Source organism: Salvelinus fontinalis, chromosome 36 (genome assembly GCF_029448725.1).
Source record: "Salvelinus fontinalis isolate EN_2023a chromosome 36, ASM2944872v1, whole genome shotgun sequence".
Taxonomy (NCBI): Eukaryota; Metazoa; Chordata; class Actinopteri; order Salmoniformes; family Salmonidae; genus Salvelinus; species Salvelinus fontinalis.
In genome coordinates, this window is record NC_074700.1 from 4973637 (window position 1) to 4992457 (window position 18821).

At 44.7% G+C, this 18821-nt stretch overlaps 2 protein-coding genes across 6 annotated transcripts in view; one reads left to right on the top strand and one right to left on the bottom strand.

Moving 5' to 3' along the window:
* Positions 1-4653, top strand: part of sorcs2 (sortilin-related VPS10 domain containing receptor 2) — a 345517-nt gene extending 340864 nt beyond the window's left edge. The window contains exons 24-26 of one of the 3 annotated variants that reach the window (XM_055900408.1): positions 333-435; positions 1048-1250; positions 1620-4653. In XM_055900408.1, coding sequence (XP_055756383.1) covers positions 333-435; positions 1048-1250; positions 1620-1684 — 371 coding nt within the window. In that variant the 3' untranslated portion in view covers positions 1685-4653. The remainder of the gene's footprint in view (positions 1-332; positions 436-1047; positions 1251-1619) is intronic. The other 2 variants (XM_055900409.1, XM_055900410.1) reach the window with 2 other exon arrangements.
* A 1299-nt stretch (positions 4654-5952) lies between these two features.
* LOC129835064 (actin filament-associated protein 1-like) overlaps positions 5953-18821 on the bottom strand; it is a 119526-nt gene continuing 106657 nt past the window's right edge. For 2 of the 3 annotated variants that reach the window (XM_055900412.1, XM_055900411.1), the window contains exons 10-18: positions 18158-18369; positions 17678-17823; positions 14898-15012; positions 14183-14422; positions 12005-12140; positions 10561-10725; positions 9910-10100; positions 9257-9424; positions 5953-8976 (exon numbers count right to left, since the gene is read on the bottom strand). In XM_055900412.1, coding sequence (XP_055756387.1) covers positions 8950-8976; positions 9257-9424; positions 9910-10100; positions 10561-10725; positions 12005-12140; positions 14183-14422; positions 14898-15012; positions 17678-17823; positions 18158-18369 — 1400 coding nt within the window. In that variant the 3' untranslated portion in view covers positions 5953-8949. The remainder of the gene's footprint in view (positions 8977-9256; positions 9425-9909; positions 10101-10560; positions 10726-12004; positions 12141-14182; positions 14423-14897; positions 15013-17677; positions 17824-18157; positions 18370-18821) is intronic. The other variant, XM_055900413.1, reaches the window with a different exon arrangement.

Genomic DNA, 18821 nt, shown 5'->3' on the forward strand with positions numbered 1-18821 from the left:
TGTGGTATGTGTGTGTGTGTGTGTGTGTGTGTGTGTGTGTGTGTTAAACACTGTGTGTGGTGTTTATGGAAGCGGCGTGGAATGGACTGTTTGCAGTGAGATGTGTATATATTCTGTTGGGTTTATTGGGACGTGCTAGCTATACTCTTGTTTCAGTGTCTTAGTTGGCCACATCCATAGCAGGTGTGTGTATGCAGACTGTGTGTTACCTACCCTGTGTGTCTGTGTACTGTTCATTTCCTATCTGATGTGTGTTGTCTATCCTTGTGTGCAGTGTGTGTATGTGCCATATCATAATGTGTGTGTGTGTGTGTGTATTGTTCCCCCTGCAGGTTCTCAGGGTGGAGTGGCAGGACCAGGTGTCTGGGCTCTGGTTGTCATCTTCCTCATCAGCGTCATCGCTACTGGATCCTTCATCCTCTACAAGTTCAAGAGGTGGGTATGATAGACTTCACATATATCCGATATTCACTGGGCACTAGACACACATAGTTAAGATTCTGCAGTGTACAAATGATTTGTAATTATGTTCCCGCCCCCCTGACCATCCGCTCAAGAAAAATCGCCCCCCCCCCGGCTGAATCTAGTTCATGATCCCTGGCCTAGAGCATGTGGTCAGGAAAAACTCCTGGAGCTAAAACAATAATGTCCGTTGGTATACGCTTTTACCTATCGTGACGTAGTCAATATACTGCATGTTGCCCATGTGGGAATCAAACCCTCAATGCTGGTGTTGCATGAACCATGCTTCAACCATCAGAATCAGCCATCCTCTGAAGCATTGCATGACCACAGATGAAAACATAACTGCACGTATGAAGATACAGTAGGTGAATACATTACTGAATCAATATAGATATACTAGAATACATAAATGCATGTACTCGATGAATGTAGATGAATGAAATATGTTGCGCATGACTTGTCGTCTTTTCACGAGTCACACCAATGGCACTTCCTTTGCATCCGACGCACAAAGTCCTCAATCTGTCACTCATTAACATGAACTACAACCACAGCCTCTCATCAAAACTACAAATCCCACAGTCCTTGGCTTAGGACTGAGGATGCCTATCCTCCACTATTTTTCAGAAAGCTGCCTGGCCGGAATGTGTACGCCCAGATGCACAATGAGAAGGAGCAGGAGATGACCAGCCCTGTCAATCACAGCGAGGACACGCAGCACATCATCCAGGGGGAGGAGTTTATCGACGACGATCTGGACTCGCAGACTCTAGGTAACGCAGGAGGTAGCCCCGCCTTCCGTTCCCTTATAAGGACTAATCCCTACTACTAACAGAACAGCCTGCCACTACTCACAAGCCCATGCAGCTAACGCAAGGTATTAGTTATTTGCAAAAGTATTTTTTTTCTTCTTAAATCTAATGCTACTAACTCCAGAACAATATTGTGAATTAAAGGTTAATTTAGGCATTGTAATACTTATATAAATTGGAAATATTAATACAATAGTAACTTTTTAAAAGATGACCCTTGAAACGATCAAGGATATTGTGCTTTAATGTTGCAAGATAAAGAAGCATGTGGGATTTTCCCTTTTAAAACCGACTGACCCTCAGCACGAGTCTCACCCACTGATTCTCTCTCCTTGTTGCTAGGTAACCACTCGGGCGTGGTGCTGAGCATCAACTCCAGAGAGCTGCACAGCTACCTGACCAGCTGATGGCTGAACACGGACACACTAACCAGCTAGCCATGCTAAAGAGCTAGCCATGCTAACGAGCACAGGGAACTCTACTCTGCCTTCCGTCTCTGTCTCTCTGTCTGACCAACCAATCCACCACTCCCCTTACAGAGGAAGAGAAACCACCATAGTACTACAGTCTAGCAGTACTTTCTCTCTCCTCTTCCTCTCCATGGCCCCTCGCTCTTCCCACTGGACCAGAGGGACAGTTACTGTATCCTCCGTTCTGCTTCTCCCTCAATCCCTCTATCCATCCCTCCACTGCGTCACTGTAACATCAGGGGTGTGGGCCAACTCTGCTTTTTACCCAGTGTTCTTTGCACCCAGTGTCCTTTGCACCCTGTGTCGTGTTTGCTCGGTGTGTTCTCATTGGTTAAACCCCGCAGAGACTGATTGGACGCCACCCAGTGAGGATGGACAGTTCCGGTGACATCACAGAGAGGACGCCCCACCCACTGGCCTGCAATTTAAAACGCTCTGTACTGTAAGACTCATCTTTTCACTGACTGTTTTTACACACTAGGTAGTTCCCAGATATCATAGTACACTAGTAGGAGAAGGATAGCACAATACACAATATGACCAAAACAGAGCCATGCAATGACCAGGCCATAGCCGTGAAAAGTACTCACACACAGTTTGGGTACTGTGGTTTAGTAGTGGAGAAAAGAGCGGTAAATATGTTAATAGCTTTGTTACAACTCTGGGGGATCCTACAAAATGAAGAGAAGGTTTTTAGGATAATCTTTTTTCTTTTTCTTTTTAACTATCCCATAATTTATAATTGACGCCATCTCTGTTTTTCTCTCTCACTTAAATGCAATAATACTCTTTCTCAGGAAAGAATTAGATGAAATGCCCCCTTTAAATCTGCAGGGTTGTTATATGAAGGATAGGGTGTTGAAAGGGAGCAGTCTGAACCAATAATGTACATAAACCCTGGATTGCAGGTGCAATGTATTGGCCATTGAGAGGCTTTGAAGCCACCGGTCGGCCATATTGGCACTCCCCCAGTAGGAGCAGTCCTCCATAGGAATTAATGGAATTCTATAGTATCTCAATTAAATGTTTCAAGGACAAAATTACATGTATTTAAGTATTTTTTTGTTGTAGAGGGTAAAGTAACATTTAGTAACAAAAATATATATATACTTTAAGGGAAATGTTTATATATTTATACATATTTGAATGTTTAGCTCACATAATATAATTTAAAAGTATGCTTTAAGGTGTCTGTAATAGAATACGTCTGGCAAAAACTAATGTAGACATTAATAAATGGATTTCTATAGCTTCCAAAATATTTTTGACACCGGTGGGGGAGTGCCAAAATGGAGGCACAGTGGCGTCAACACAGCGCCCCCGAAATAGTCATCTAGTGTATATATAAATCATTGGTCTGATCTGAGGCAGGGTTGCGTTCGTGAAAAGAATGCAATTACCTAAATAGACACTAGGGGGTGGTGTTGCACTGTTTATAAATCCCAGATACAGGTATTAAAGAGTCGAGCTAACGTGAAGCATGTGGGAAAATCCTCATTCATTCACCATTATTTACATACAATCCCTTGTTTAAACGGTCTTCTTTCATCATACAGCAATGTATAACAATGCTCTCTAATAATGAAATATTTGTATTTTTAATGTTTTACGGTACTTGATCACTAGGTGAGGTTAAAGGAGTGACACTTTGTATGGTGTTTGATATTTTAGCAAAACTACAGCATGTCACGTCCCTGGTTAAAAAAAAAGTCATTGTTTGTCCCACCGTGCCTAAAAAGACGCAGACTCCTCTGCTCTATGACATTTCCTGTGCATTTCCTCCATTTTATTTATTTACTAATAACAATTTGACCGAGCCACCAAGATACCCCCGGGTCAGAGGTCAACGTGAGTTCATTTCCCCAGAGACTAAGGTCGTCGTCATGGAGATAAAGGTGTGGCTGTCATTATATGAGCCTATATTAGGCAGTTAGCAGTGGTATGGTGGTAGGTCTCCTATATAATTTGGTTTGTGTACATAGATGTTTATATGAAAAACCTCCCACTGTATATAGTCACTTGAGTGTGAGTATTTTACACTAATATGAAAACACACACACAAGTCGTCTTTTGGATGCCCCCTTCACTGAATCCCCGATCACAGTAAAATGACACAGGGAGCTTTCTCATTACCATTGCTTGCTTCTCATGTATCAGCATTATTTCTGTGTATAGCAAAGTATCATAGACTTTTATAGGTAGGCTACTTTCTGTTGTATCCATTGTTTAACTGGAAAGGATATCTCATGACCAAATCGACACCCTTCACTTCTGCACTCATGCTATTGTATCTATGGAGACGTTGCATTTTGTATACATTTGTTTAATTCCTGTAAAAACGTTAAGTCAACCTTAGTGAGTAGCTTTCCTTCACATTGCAAATTTCCCCCAAGACATTTCATTTCCACTAACGATGTAGTCTTGAGGAGTGCAGTCTAGAGAGACGTGTACCATCTTGCCATATGATGGGTTTGTCTTGATTGAGGCAGAGCACGCGTCTTAGTGACAAACGCTGAGAGTCAACCTCAAGCTCCTCAGTGAGTCAGTTACATTCATGATAATGTAGGCCTATCTGATACGGACAGTACACCACACTGGATTATTCTATTGGGTTCTCTGTTCTTCATCTTTTGTACATATATATGCTCATATTTGGCTTGTTCTTAGTTTTCTAGTGACGTCGTCTGTTATTATCCCCCCCCCCTTGCGGGGATCAAGAGAATCCAACATATTTCTGAAGGAGATTCACTGTTGTTGACACAGACTATGTGAAATTGACCGCAGTTGTATTCATATTTTTGGGTTGGTTTGATTTTTTTGGGTCAATTAAAAATGTGTTGAAGTCCCCAACAGAAAGTGTATCGCACTTCACCTGCATTCTGGAATAAATCACTCCCCTAACTGTACGTGTTTATTGTCGTCATTTGATCTGTTCAATAAAGATTTGACTTCAAATTCTTGATGATTAGTTGACTCAGCTATGCTAGCTCTGGAATGGAGAAAGTACATGGAATGGCTGTGGGTTTGAGAAATTCGGTTTTAAACCTAATCCAACTTGCAGTAAATATCCACTTAGTCATGACACACATGGAAATTAAACTAACAATCCTGCTGTTCCCAATATCTTGCGCATTCCCGACGGATCGATTGGAATGTTCAAATCAAACTTTACTGAAGGGGTTTCATCAAGTGAATGACAAACACGTCATCGCCAACGAGCAGATTTGATGGGTTAATGGCTAATGGGGTTGAGCCACATCTCTTGTACTTCAATGAGCCTTTGCAGACCTGTCGACGTGAAGCACGCGAAGACAAGCATTTCAAGTATGAAGGAGTTGGTGGCACAGGGTGGTGGGTTAGAACCAAGGTATTGCACTTGGATGTCATGGCAGATGGTGGGAATGTGACCAACTGATGGTTGGTTAAATGCTTGTACCTTCAACCCTGTCCTTACTGGGGAGAAAACTTCAAGGTAAGAACTTTACACCAGACTCCTTCACTTCTCATTGTATTTATTTAATGAGGCAAGTCGGTTAAGATCAAATTCTGAGGTACAATGCCGGCCTACCCCGGCGATGCTGGGCCAATTGTGTACCACCCTATGGGACTCCCAATCACGGCGTGATGTGATTCAGCCTGGATTTGAACCAGAGGCTGTAGTGACGCCTCTTGCACTGAGATGCAGTGCCTTAGACCTCTGGAGCGCATCAACAGTTGTGGAACATGTCAGAAATGTACACTAAAGGTCAAGACCCCACAACTTTATGGTTACAAGGCAGGAATTTAACCTCAGAGCCATTGCCTCCTGTCATCCCCCCATTGTTTCAGACCCATCCAGAGGAATCCGAACAAACGAGCCAATCAGCAGGAGAGAAGGAGTTAGCAGATCTAGTTCTAACATTTTACAAATCGAAAACAAGTGACAAGAGAATTCGGATCGAATGCAATCATCACTATGATTTCTCAGTTTATTATCAGATTCTTGGGTTTATCCCTGCATTGATGTGACTAGTATGGTTTCACCTGCTAGCAGGTATTAAGCTAGATCATGTTTTGAACGACTGTTTTCTCATATACTGTATCTTGGGTAATTTCTTTCAATCCTTTGCTCTTTGAGAATATACAGAATAACATTTTCATGGAGTTTTTAAGATTCATTTGGTCTGACTACACAGCTAAACCAACACCAATAAACAAGGAAAGAGGACATTTGGAAAGAAGTTTATTGCTTTTATTTACAGCCGTTCGTCACCGAGTTGGCAACTGTCGAAGGAGAATGGAGTAGAAAAGTCTAAGGTGCAAAACAAACAATGTTGCTGTTTCTCCCCTACTCCCTCTGCCCACACCCAAATATACCCCCCCCCCTCTCCCCTCCCGCAATGTGGGTTCACATTTTCTCACTGACATATCTCTTGTCCCATTTCAGTTTTGAAGGTGTTTATACAGAGAAGATAGGCTTTCAAAATGGACTAGACGCTTAACTTGTCCTCCTCTCCCTCATCTCGTGGTGACTATGACTAGCTCTAGCTTGCCGTCTATTGGGACTTTGGCCGCGATTCAATCCCATCGCAGGTTATAGACATTGTGGCTTTTTAAAGGGGTAGTTCACCCAAATTACAAAATGACACATTGGTTTCTTTACCCGGTAAGCAGTCTATGTACAACGTATGACAGCAATCCAAGCTTTGGGTTTAGTTTCCCTGGCAGTGGGCTGGTACCGTTTCCAAATGCTAACGTTTTAGCATTTGTGGTACACATCCCATTCAAGTCATGGGACCGATATCAGAATTTTTCGCATCATGTTCAAATCATCTTTAACTGACGTTTAGTGAGCTTCACAATAACATTTTGATACTTTTGGATGATTTGGACTTGATGCACGAAAAATGCTAATATTGGTACCTTGGCTTCAATGGGGTTTGTGCCACAAATGCTAAAACGTTAGCATGTGGAAACTGTGCCAGGGAAACTAATCCAAAGCCTGGATTGCTGAAATACCTTGTCCATAGACTGCCTACACGGTAAGGAATATGTCAATATGTAATTTTGTGTTTTGGGTAAACCGTCCCTTTTAAAGGGAATGTTCTCAGGTTTGCGGAGATCCCATTCATGGTAAACGCTGCTTATATATGCGATCGGATTAGAATCCCGGCATCAATCTGACAGAATGGAAAAGCTATACAAATATTTACACTCTGATAACTTGAGAAACCTCCATCGGTGGCCATTTTTTGTTATACACAGCCTCATATTCCAACCAGGCCAGTAAATACACCACAAACCAGCCGTTTTAAAAGGTAAATGTGCCTTTGAGTAAATGGTAAAAACGTAGCTTGTTTGCAGTAGTACATCAACATGCTACTTCACGCCTACAAAGCACAGTGGTTAGGTTACACTGAGCTGTGTGGATATGGCAGTATTTGCAGTGTACTGTAGATGTGGTAAAAGCATTACCGAAAGCACCATGAGAAATAAATTACATAAAATGTGTGTTTGTGTGTTCGCGTGCCTATGTGGTGTGCATGAGCTGAAACGTGTTGCTACAGTAGAAGTTGGAAGTTGAAGAACCCACAACAAGGTCACAGTCTCTGGTTGAAGCGGAGAACACAGTACTTCTGACCATACAGGCCTCTATTTCTAACAGTGTATTGGTGATGGGGTTGGAATGTGCCTTGGAGACGTTTCAACACGCGCGCGCGCGCGCGCGCACACACACACACACATACACTATCGTGCGCACTAACACACGAGCCACAAACACGCTCACTCACACACACACAGTCGTGCGCACTAACACACAAGCCACAAACACGCTCACTCACACACACACACACAGTCGTGCGCACTAACACACAAGCCACAAACACGCTCACTCACACACACAGTCGTGCGCACTAACACACAAGCCACAAACACGCTCACTCACACACACAGTTGTGCGCACTAACACACAAGCCACAAACACGCTCACTCACACACACAGTCGTGCGCACTAACACACAAGCCACAAACACGCTCACTCACACACACACACACACACACACACACAGTCGTGCGCACTAACACACAAGCCACAAACACGCTCACTCACACACACACACACAGTCGTGCGCACTAACACACAAGCCACAAACACGCTCACTCACACACACAGTCGTGCGCACTAACACACAAGCCACAAACACGCTCACTCACACACACAGTTGTGCACACTAACACACAAGCCACAAACACGATCACTCACACACACACACAGTCGTGCGCACTAACACACAAGCCACACATACACACACACACACACCAGATCAGATCACAGGGCTACAGTACACCAGTGGCATGATTAAAAGAGCTGGGCCGAGGCTCCTGGTTGTCAAGCTTAAATAGAAGAGGCCACGTTACTTGAGGTTTTAGGAGTTTTCCAACTCGCCGGGACAGGACCACGCCTTAGCCTGACCTGCACTTCACTGAGTGGAGCGTTCCAACGGCCCACTCACAAGCATCAACCAGGAGGGAGTAGGTGCGTTGCTGGTTCGATGACCTGCAAATCATCCGGATTGCCTAACAGTGAGACTGATGATTCGATTAACCCATTTAGATGACGTGCACATTAGTGGCGCAGTGCCGTTAACCACTCGAAAACATTTGCTCGTGAACTAGAGAGCCTCCAACTGAGTAGGAAAGATAACCTGGGCGCCTACGGAGAGCCAGCTACACTATAAAACAAGCATTAAATATTATCAATATAAATAATCACAGGGATGTTTACTTAATAAACATTTACAAATAAATACTTGGTTTTGCACTTGATTTTTGAACCCCAAGAGTTGTAGAAACCAGATTTGTATGTGATGGAGAAACAGATCACAGAAGACCGTCTATGATTGGATGTCTGCTTGAAAAGAAAGAAAATGATTGGACGAATACCAAACCGCACGACAGAGTGGTTCAAACATGCCAGATATAATACACGGTATTATACAATAGTAAGCTACAAAAAGAGTGCTATTTCTTTATGTTTTGGAAATAAAGTATACTCAAATCAGCATTGTCCTTATTGTCTTTCTGGTTGGCTATGCTACGATTGTAGTGTCCTCCTCTTCAACCTTCTTCCCCATGTGAAAAGTTAATAAATATATACACACACACACACACACACACAAAATAAGCTAGTACAATAGGATCGTTGTGAAGAGAGTTGCTGCTTATGTTCCCGTCTTCATCTCCCATTCCTGCAACAAAAGGGAACAGTGACTGTGCCTGGGTGTCAGGATATCAATGCAAATGCATGCAAATAATACAGCACATACAAACGCATGCACTTACAGTTACATGCAACTAAATGCAAATTCAGTATAGTCATTGGACTGGGCTGGGATGTGTGGCAATGGATGTGTGTGTGTGTGTGTGTGTGTGTGTGTGTGTGTGTCAGTTGTGTGGCAATGCAGTTGACTGAGTGCTGACTGTGTTCCGAGCGTGTGTGTGTGTGTGTTCTCTGTAACTCTGTCTCACCTTGGCCTTCCTGAGGACGTGGCCGCGGACGGTCGAGGGTTTCTGATTGGCCGTTCTGCGGAGGAGGGAGGCGCTGTTGACGGGCAGGGTAGAACAGCTCTCTGTGTCGCTGGTGTCACAGCTGGAGATGGGAGAGTTCTCTAGGGTACGCCTCAGCAACACTGGGGACTGGACACACACAGATGCACACCATTCAGAGTCAGCAGCAACATTTTCAACACTTTGTCAAAAGCCTGTTGACTGTTTGTCAGCGGTATGTTGGGCATATTGCTTGCACCAGACAAGTTTTTGAAATGCAGATGGAGAAATGCACACAAGGTAAAAAGAAAAGTCTCTTCACACTATCTAGAAGACTAATTTACATGGACAAAATGCTTTTGTCTGTTCATTATTCAAGAGAAGGACACCTTTTCACAGTATTGAGACTCAGCCATAGGTCATGGACATGGTTGGTGTAGCCAGAAGAGGGCTGGGTCCTCTCTAGGTTTCTTCCTAGGTTCCCGCCTTTCTAGGGAGTTTTTCCTAGCGACCGTGCTTCTACATCTGCATTGCTTGATCTTAGGGGTTTTAGGCTGGGTTTCTGTAAAGCACTTTGTGACAACTGCTGATGTAAAAAGTCTTTATCAAATAAATGTGATTGATTGAGGTCTAACCTGCGGGCTGGAGGTGCCAGACTTGGGCTCAATGGTGAGTCCCAGGGTGACTCCTCCACTCAGGGCCTTCTTCAGACTCTCCTTGACCTCCGTCAGCTCCAGCTCCAGGCTCACCCTCTCGTCCTCCTTCAGCTTGCATTCGTCCTCCACCTTCTTCAGCCGCTCCACCAGAGACGCAGCGGAACGCTTACCTGGGGGAGGGAGGAATGAAGAGGGAGGAGGTTCACTCCCGGTTCCCGTCTTACCGTTATTGTAGTTTATTAAGTCTCTCAGAATAAGAACGTCTGATACACGACTCCCATCTCTCCCCCTCCAAACCAGTCTTCCATCCTGCACCACTCGCTCCTAACCCTAATCCTCACGTCCACGCCTCCATCATAACCCACTAACTCCCACATCTCCACTCTTCCTTCCAACACTCATTCCATCTCCCCACCACTCTAAACCGCTCTTCCTCTTCTCCTCCAATCATTTCTCCATCTCCCCATACTTTCACTCCCACCTCTCCCCCGTCTAATCCTTCGTCTCTCACCACTTACTCTTTACCTCTCCCCCTTCTCTCTGTCTTGGTAAGAGCAGTGTGTGTGTGTGCGTGCGTGAATGTGTCGGTCGGTTTGTCTAAGTGTGCGGGTGTGTGTCTCTTTGTCATACCGGTGCTGGCCTCCATGGCGGTGCGCAGGTCTTTCCTGTCCTTCTTCAGCTGGGTCAGACGGTTCCTGATGTCCTGCTTCCTCTTCATCAGCTCCTCCTCTTTGGCCTGCAGCCGCTTGGCGTCCGCCTCCACGCGGTTCTTACCGTACTTATACTGCTCTGCACCTACAGGGGAGAGAGGGGATTTATGCTCTATATCCCTTCGCACCGTTCAAACCAAACGCTCATTAGGTGCCGGGAAACGGGTAATGGAAGGGCAGGAGGAGGGATTAGGGGGAGGGAGGAGGAGAGAATGAGATCCAAAAGGAGGTAAGGAAATATGTGAAGAAGGGTGGATTGCTATGAGAGGGAAGGAGGGAGTGGTGAAAGAACAAGACCATGCTCATCAGAGTTCTACACAAGGCATAAACTGACCAGAAACCCATTGAACCCAAACCTCAGCCTATAAGCACTCCTTAATCAAACAGAGCAGATTAGGGACTAGGAACCGACCCTGCGGAAAAAAATACACCAAACAAGAATCCTTAAGCTACAGAGGCCACTAGAACCTCTCCACACCACTGAAGTATGACTGTGTGTGTGTGTGCGCCTGTGTGTGTGCGCGCCTGCGTGCGTATGTGCCTCACTAGCACATTAGCCTCTACGAAGGACCAAATAATCAATCAAACCACCACTTGACATCTCCAACCATCAATACATTAATATGGGCCTATTTTAGCTTGACATTAAACAAGTATTGTGTAACACGTACTAAATCCAAAATGACACATAGTTGGTATCCCCTAAGAACACGATGCTTACAAAAGCGACCAAATATGAGAAAGTGGGTTCAAAAACTGTCGCGGTTCACACATTACTGAAAACACACAGACCTTCACCACAAATATTAGCCTCACCAGTAACCACGGGTCACCCTGGCCAAATATTCACCCTGCTATTTGAACATCGACTCAGCGTTGAATGATCGTTTGGGTCTGGGTATGTCATGGTAATCCTCCATAAGGTTGGGATTCACGGATGGTTGAGAGGAAGCCGTCTTCGCACCATCCAAAGATATTTACTCCCGCTGCTCCACCAACTGTAATTTGTGAATTCCGGATTTTTTTTGTGTGGCTCCAGTTTTCCTAGAAAGCGATCAGTGGTGGGTTTGACTGGGACTGAGGAGTGGGGAGGCCAGACTTCGTGTCTGCTAAGACCAGGCTACTGTTAAATATCACAGCTAGCAGACTGTATAAGGGCTGACTAGAAGTGACAGGCTAGCAGTAGCTTATGAATTATCACACTGGTATGTACTGTGTGTCATGATTTATAGAAAGACTCATGGGAATGGGTGTGTGTGTGTCTCTCTCGCTCGCTCTCATTCTATCTAGCTCTCAAACTCCCAAATACACACACACACACAAACACACACACACACACAAACACATATTGATTAGACTCTTACTGGAGTTGTTGCGTTTCACAGATGCTCCACCGGTTGTTCCATTGGTGGCTGTTCCATTGGTCTTCTTGGCCTGGTTCTTGTCCACCTTCTGTTTAGACGCTGTCCCATTGGTCACCGGGGCCTTCTTTCCCTTCAGCTGATTGGTCGAGAAGGAGGAAGAGAGAGAGAGCAGGCATTCACAATCTGGTTGAAATGCACAGTCCTAAAACTGTTAAACGACAGTTTGCAGCTATAATGAAAACCACTACACTGCAGTTCAAACATACAGTTCAAAATGGCCACAACTCACTTCCAATAAAAATCAACATTGCCCATCTAAATCCCCAGGTGGGTAAGATCATGTGAACTACTCTGTGCACAGCTGTAGAAATGAATTGCACGTTAAACACATGACACTAAAAGTATGAATCCCCCTTTGAAATGAATCCCACAGTAATCCCAGCATTAGGCTAAACCAGCCCTATTGAACTGTATTCCCCTGGTGTGTGTGTGTGTGTGTGTACTACTATATAACCATGGGTTTGGATGTGGTGCTCTACCATTCAGCTTCAATGAGCTTTACTGAAAGCATTAGGGCCATTGAGCCGGAGTTGTACACCTAGCAGGACCACGTTAAACACTAGCGCAGGCTTTGTGGTGCAGGGATCCATGCTAACAACCCTGGCCATAAACACACGCGCACACGGACCGATGCATGCAAGCACACATCAAAGCTCAACTCTACAAAGCCAAGTGGTGACTTATGCGAGTAACGGTGCTCGGTGGCGTTTCCAACTTGCACCCATGTAGGCTATAAAAATATAATTACATACATACATACATACATACATACATACATACATACAGGCGATGGTTGTTGTACAGGCAAGGAGCAGTATAAACACACAGAGGACACACACACACACACACACACACAGATCAAAGAAGGAAAAGCCTCTATCATCTGGGTGATCTGAGGTGCTCCCACAGATACGCTGCCTAACACACTGCATATATTCGACCCCCCCCCCCCCCCCCCCTTACTCCTCTCAATCCAACATCAGGCCTCTAGCTAAAGTGTTGCATGGTCAACGTCTCAGACCCTAACTAACTCTAACCAGATACTCAATCCTGGACAGAGTATTTTCTACAAGGGGCTAAGAGCTGCACTACAGCAGGACTAAGCTAGCGGGGATTTTGAGGATAATGTCTCAAAAACCTGGATTCTGGGTGGCCAGTATCAACACAATTTTATTAAATCAAATGTTTCTGCCGGAATAATAAACGTAATAAGAATTGAGACTCAAATCCCATTATTGAATCCCTCCCCCTGCCCATTGTTAGGCATACCGCTTACCTCTCCCTCAGCAAAGACACACTATTACACTGACTGTACAAAACATTACAAAGGCCTTACTAATACTGAGTTGCACCCCTACCCCCCAGAACAGCCTCAATGTGTCACTGCATGTACTCTACAAGGTGTCGAAAGCAATCCACAGGGAAGCTGGCCCATGTTGACTCGAATGCTTCCCACAGTTGTGTCAAGTTGTCTGGAATGTCCTTTGGGTGGTGGGCCATTCGTGATACACACGGGAAACTGTTGAGTGTGAGAAACCCAGCAGCGTTGCCGTTCCTGACACACTCAAACCAGTGTGCCTGGCACCTACTACCGTACCACCTTCAAATCCGCTTAAATTTTTTGTCTTAACCATTCACACTCTAAGTGGCACACATACACAATCCATGTCTCAATTGTCTCCAGGCTTAAAAAATCCTAACATGTCTCCTCCCCTTCATCTAAACTGATTGAATTGGATTTAACAAGAAACAGCAATAAAAGGGATCATAGTTTTCTCCTGGATTCACCTGGTCAGTCTATGTCATGGAAAAAGCAGGTGTACACTGCGCATACTACATGTTAAAGGGAGAGCTAACTCCAAAATCAAAGTTATTAGATGGAATTTAGATGCTGTCAATCTCTCCCAATAATTTGTGTTTAAGGCCTTGAGATTTTGATTCATGCATATAGCAGGATCTTTACAACAAATGGCATAAGAGACTCGACTTTAGACCATTTTTGAAGTATGACACATCTCAAACTTTGAATTTGAGGTGAAGTATCCCTTTAAGATGACAGAAAAGTATACAGTGTTAATTAAGGTTGCGTTAAGGTTAAGACAGCAGAACGTTAGTCACCTGAGTACCGGCTTTAGTGTTAGTGTTAGCTGAGGAAGAGGAGGAGAGGAATTTGGATTTAACAGGGCCGGGGGTTTTGTAGTGGCTGGAGGAAGAGGCTAGGCGGCTGGGCTTGGGGGAGTAGCGGGCGGCCAGCTTGGGCGAAGGCATGTTCTCATAGAGGTCAGCGTTCTCATACAACACCTCCTCTCTCAGACGTCGCCCTCCGGTGGCAGGGCTGGAGTATAACGCCTCTGGGTCCTTATGTTTAGAGGTAGGCATGCAGAGAGGAGAGGAGATGAAAAGAGGGAACGGAGGAGGACATAAAAGGAGATATAAAGAGAAAGAAGAAGAAAAGAGACGAGGACATGAAAAGGGAATAAAGAGAGGGAGTACATTTGAAAAACAGCAAAAAACACAAGTCAGCAAAGGGGGAAAAAAGAGGAGAAAAGAAGAGAGGAAGCCAAAGGGTTGTTATTGTTACAGGAACGTGAGCTAGAGCAGAGGAAAGCACTTGCACAATTATTAATCAGAGTCGGATTAGCGTGAGAAAGAGGGAACGAGAGAGGAAGAGAAACAGAAAGACACCCGATGCAAGCCATCACAAGCAACACAGCATCCAGATATAAGAGTTGCTGAGATATTGCAGAAATATGTGCACTGATTTGTTTGTTTTCTCAGCTTGTGTGTGTGTGTGTGTGTGTGTGTGTGTGCGTATGTGTGTGTGTGTCCTTACCGTTCCATTGATGGGCACATCATCATAGTGCAGTGCCATTCCAGAGGGGCAGGCATAACCGTTCACAGGGTTGTCCAGATAGGGGTTGGGAGATACAACACGTTTACTAGTGAAGCTGAGGAGAAAATGCACACATCCATGAGTGAGTGACAATACATCAGGGAACCGCAGCATAAAAGTTGTAGTTATAGTCCAAAAGTAAAGCACGACGTAACATGTGGAGTCATGTGGGGAATATGGAGAGGTTTGTCCATTAAGGACCTTTATAGGAGGACACTTGGTGTACCACACATTAAGGACACCTTCCTAATAATGACTTGCACCCTCCACTTTTGCCCTCTGAACAGCCTCAATTACTCGAGGCATGGCATCCACAAGGTGTCGAACCCGTTTCCACAGGGATGCTGGCCCCATATTGACTAATTACTTCCCTCTGTTGTGTCAAGTTGGCTGGATGTGCTTTGGATGGTGGACCATTCTTGATACACACGGGAAACTGTTGAGCATGAAAAACCCAGCAGCATTGCAATTCTTGACACAAACTGGTGCGCCTGGCGCCTACTACCATACCCCGTTCAAAGGCACTCCAATACTTTGTCTTGCCCACCCTCAATGGCACACATACACAATCCATGTCTCAATTGTACCGAAGCTTAAAAATCATTTTTTGACATATCTCCTCCCCTTCATCTACACTGACTGAAGTGGATTTAGGAAGTGACATCAATAAGGGATCATAGCTTTCACCTGGATTAACCTGGTCAGCCTATTTTTTGGAAAGAGCAGGTGTCCTTAATGTTTTGTACACTCAGTGTATAGCTGTCTCATATATTGCCTGGATCATACAACTAACAGTTCAGGCATTTAGTACTCCCTTGGGTTTGCAAACGCTTTGTCCAGCCCTTGCAAAGTGTATTGTGTTATTGTGTGGGCAGGGCTGGCCTGCACAAAGTGCTCTTGTAAAAACCCTGTTGGTCAGAGTGACACATCAAATGGCCAGAGAGCGGGAAAAACATTGGTCCAGAGATGTCCATTCCTAACTGAATGAGGTCAAGGCCGGCTGAGGGAACAACACACATACTTTTGGGGATTCAAAAAACGCACGCATACATTATCTGCCACACAAATGATTTGCTTTTTCTGAGACCCCCAATAGAGTGATAAAATACAGTGCATTCAGAAAGTATTCAGACCCTTTTTCCACATTTTGTTACGTTACAGCCTTATTCTAAAATGTATGAAATACATCTAGACACAATGCCCCATAATGACAAAGTTAAAAAAAAAAAAACGTTTTTTTTTTTTTTTTTTTAATATTAACACATTTATTTCAAATAAAAAACAGAAATATCTTATTTACATAAGTATTCAGACCCTTTGCTATGAGACTCGAAATGGAGCTCAGGTGCATCCTGTTTCCATTGATCATCCTTGAGATGTTTCTACAACTTGATTGGAGTCCGCCTTGGTCATGATTTGGAAAGGCACGCACCTGAACGTCCATGCCATGAGGTTGAAGGAATTGTCCGTAGAGCGCCGAGACAAGATTGTGTCGAGGCACAGATCTGGGGAAGGGTACCAAAAACATGGCTGCAGCATTGAAGGTCCCCAAGAACACAGTGGCCTCCATCATTCTTAAATGGAAGTTTGGAACAAATAAGACTCTTCCTAGAGCTGGCCGCCCGGCCAAACTGAGTAATCAGGGGAGAAGGTCCTTGGTCAGGGAGGTGACCAAGAACCTGATGGTCACTCTGACAGAGCTCCTCTGTGGAGATGGGAGAACCTTCCAGAAAGACAACCATCTCGTCAGCACCACCAATCAGGCCTTTATGGTAGAGTGGCCAGACTGAAGCCACTCCTCAGTAAAAGGCACATGACAGCCCGCTTGGAGTTTACTAAAAGGCACCTCAGACCATGAGAAACAAGATTCTCTGGTCTGATGAAACCAAGATTGAACTATTTGGCCTGAATGCCAAGTGTCATGTCTGGATGAAACCTGGCACCATCCCTACGGAGAAGCATGGTGGTTGCAGCATCATGCTGGGGGGATGTTTTTCAGCAGCAGGGACTGGGAGACTAGTCAGGATCGAGGGAAAGATGAACGGAGCAACCTTCAGAAAGATCCTTGATGAAAACCTGCTCCAGAGCACGCAGGACCTCAGACTGGTGCAAAGGTTCACCTTCCAACAGGGCAATGACCCTAGACACACAGCCAAGACAACGCAAGAGTGGCTTCGGGACAAGTCTCTGAATGTCCTTCAGTGGCCCAACCAGAGCCCGGACTTGATCCCGATCTAACATCTCTGGAGAGACCTGAAAATAGCTGTGCAGCAACGCTCCCCATCCAACCTGACATAGCTTGAGAGGATCTGCAGAGAAGAATGGGAGAAACTCCCCAAATACAAGTGTGCCAAGCTTGTAGCGTCATACCCCAAAAGACTCGAGGCTGTGATTGCTGCCAAAGGTGCTTCAACAAAGTACGCAAACGTAATATTTCTAAAAACCTGTTTTTGCTTTGTCATTATGTGGTATTGTGTGTAAATTGATGAGGGGGAAAAAATATCTAATCCGTTTTAGAATAAGGATGTAACGCAACAAAATGTCGAAAAAGTCAAGGGAATGCACTGTAGCCCCTATCACAATGGGAGGCAGTGTGTGTGTGTGTGTGTGTGTGTGTGTGTGTGTGTGTGTGTGTGTGTGTGTGTGTGTGTGTGTGTGTGTGTGTGTGTGTGTGTGTGTGTGTGTGTGTGTGTGTGTGTGTGTGTGTGTGTGTGTCTAACCAGAAGGACTGCTTGGCCAGCTGGATGACGTTAGCGGTAGTCTCTACGTCTATGTAGTCGTAGTGCAAGGCAGCAGGGTCTGTGGTGGAGCCAGTCGCAGCGAGCAGCACCCCCAACCACCGACCCATACTCTCTGAGGAGGACGCCTGGAGAGAAGAGGAGACGTGGGTTCGAGATTATTACGCTAATTTAAAGAAGCTAGTATCTATTTAATTATGTTAATACTATTCATTGGTTTAGAAAAGAGGTGTACCTATGTATTAACTTCAACAACAAAAAATTAAAAAAGAAGAGATAACTTTCCATCCAATCCATACTATCACTACAACATTAGCACACAATTGCCCTACTACACTGATCTAAGGTCAGACCTGACGACTTCCCAATGACCATGAAGGTTCAGATTTGGCGAGGGTAAGCTGATCCTAGATCTGAACTTAAGACTAACCTCCACCCCGAGCCAATTGACCACCAACCTACCTCCAGTACAGCCACCTCCTGTCCATTGCGGAGCAGGCGGAAGGCAAAGGGGTGTTTGGAGTCCAGTCCGGGGCTGACCTCGCAGCCTCTGAGGGGAAGGCTGGCCATATGGGTCTTCAGGTCAGCGCGGTCCTTATGGAGCAACAGCTGGTTGTCCTTCAGACGACACCAACGCTCACGCCAGCGGTTATTGGACATCACGTTCAGGTAGCCTGTCAATCAGACAAGACGGACCAGTTAGGATGAAAGGGTGGGGTAAAATGGCCAATAGCGAAAAGGCAGGCCAGAAAATGAGTCTATAGCTGCAGTTCTGGCTGTTCTAATTCAAGACATGTCCCCATACATTCTTTAATATAACAACACCTATACGACCAAATCCACCCTTGATATACAGTTGCAAGAAAAAGTATGTGAACCCTTTGGAATTACCTGGATTTCTGCATAAATTGGTCATCAAATTTGATCTGATCTTCATCTAAGTCCCAACAATAGACAAACATAGTGTGCTTAACCTAATAACACACAAATTATTGTATTGTTCTTGTTTATATTGAATACATAACTTAAGCATTCACAGTGTAGGTTGGAAAAAGTATGAGCTTCTAGGCTAATGACTTCAACAGCTAATTGGAGTCAGGAGTCGGCTAACCTCGAGTCCAATCAA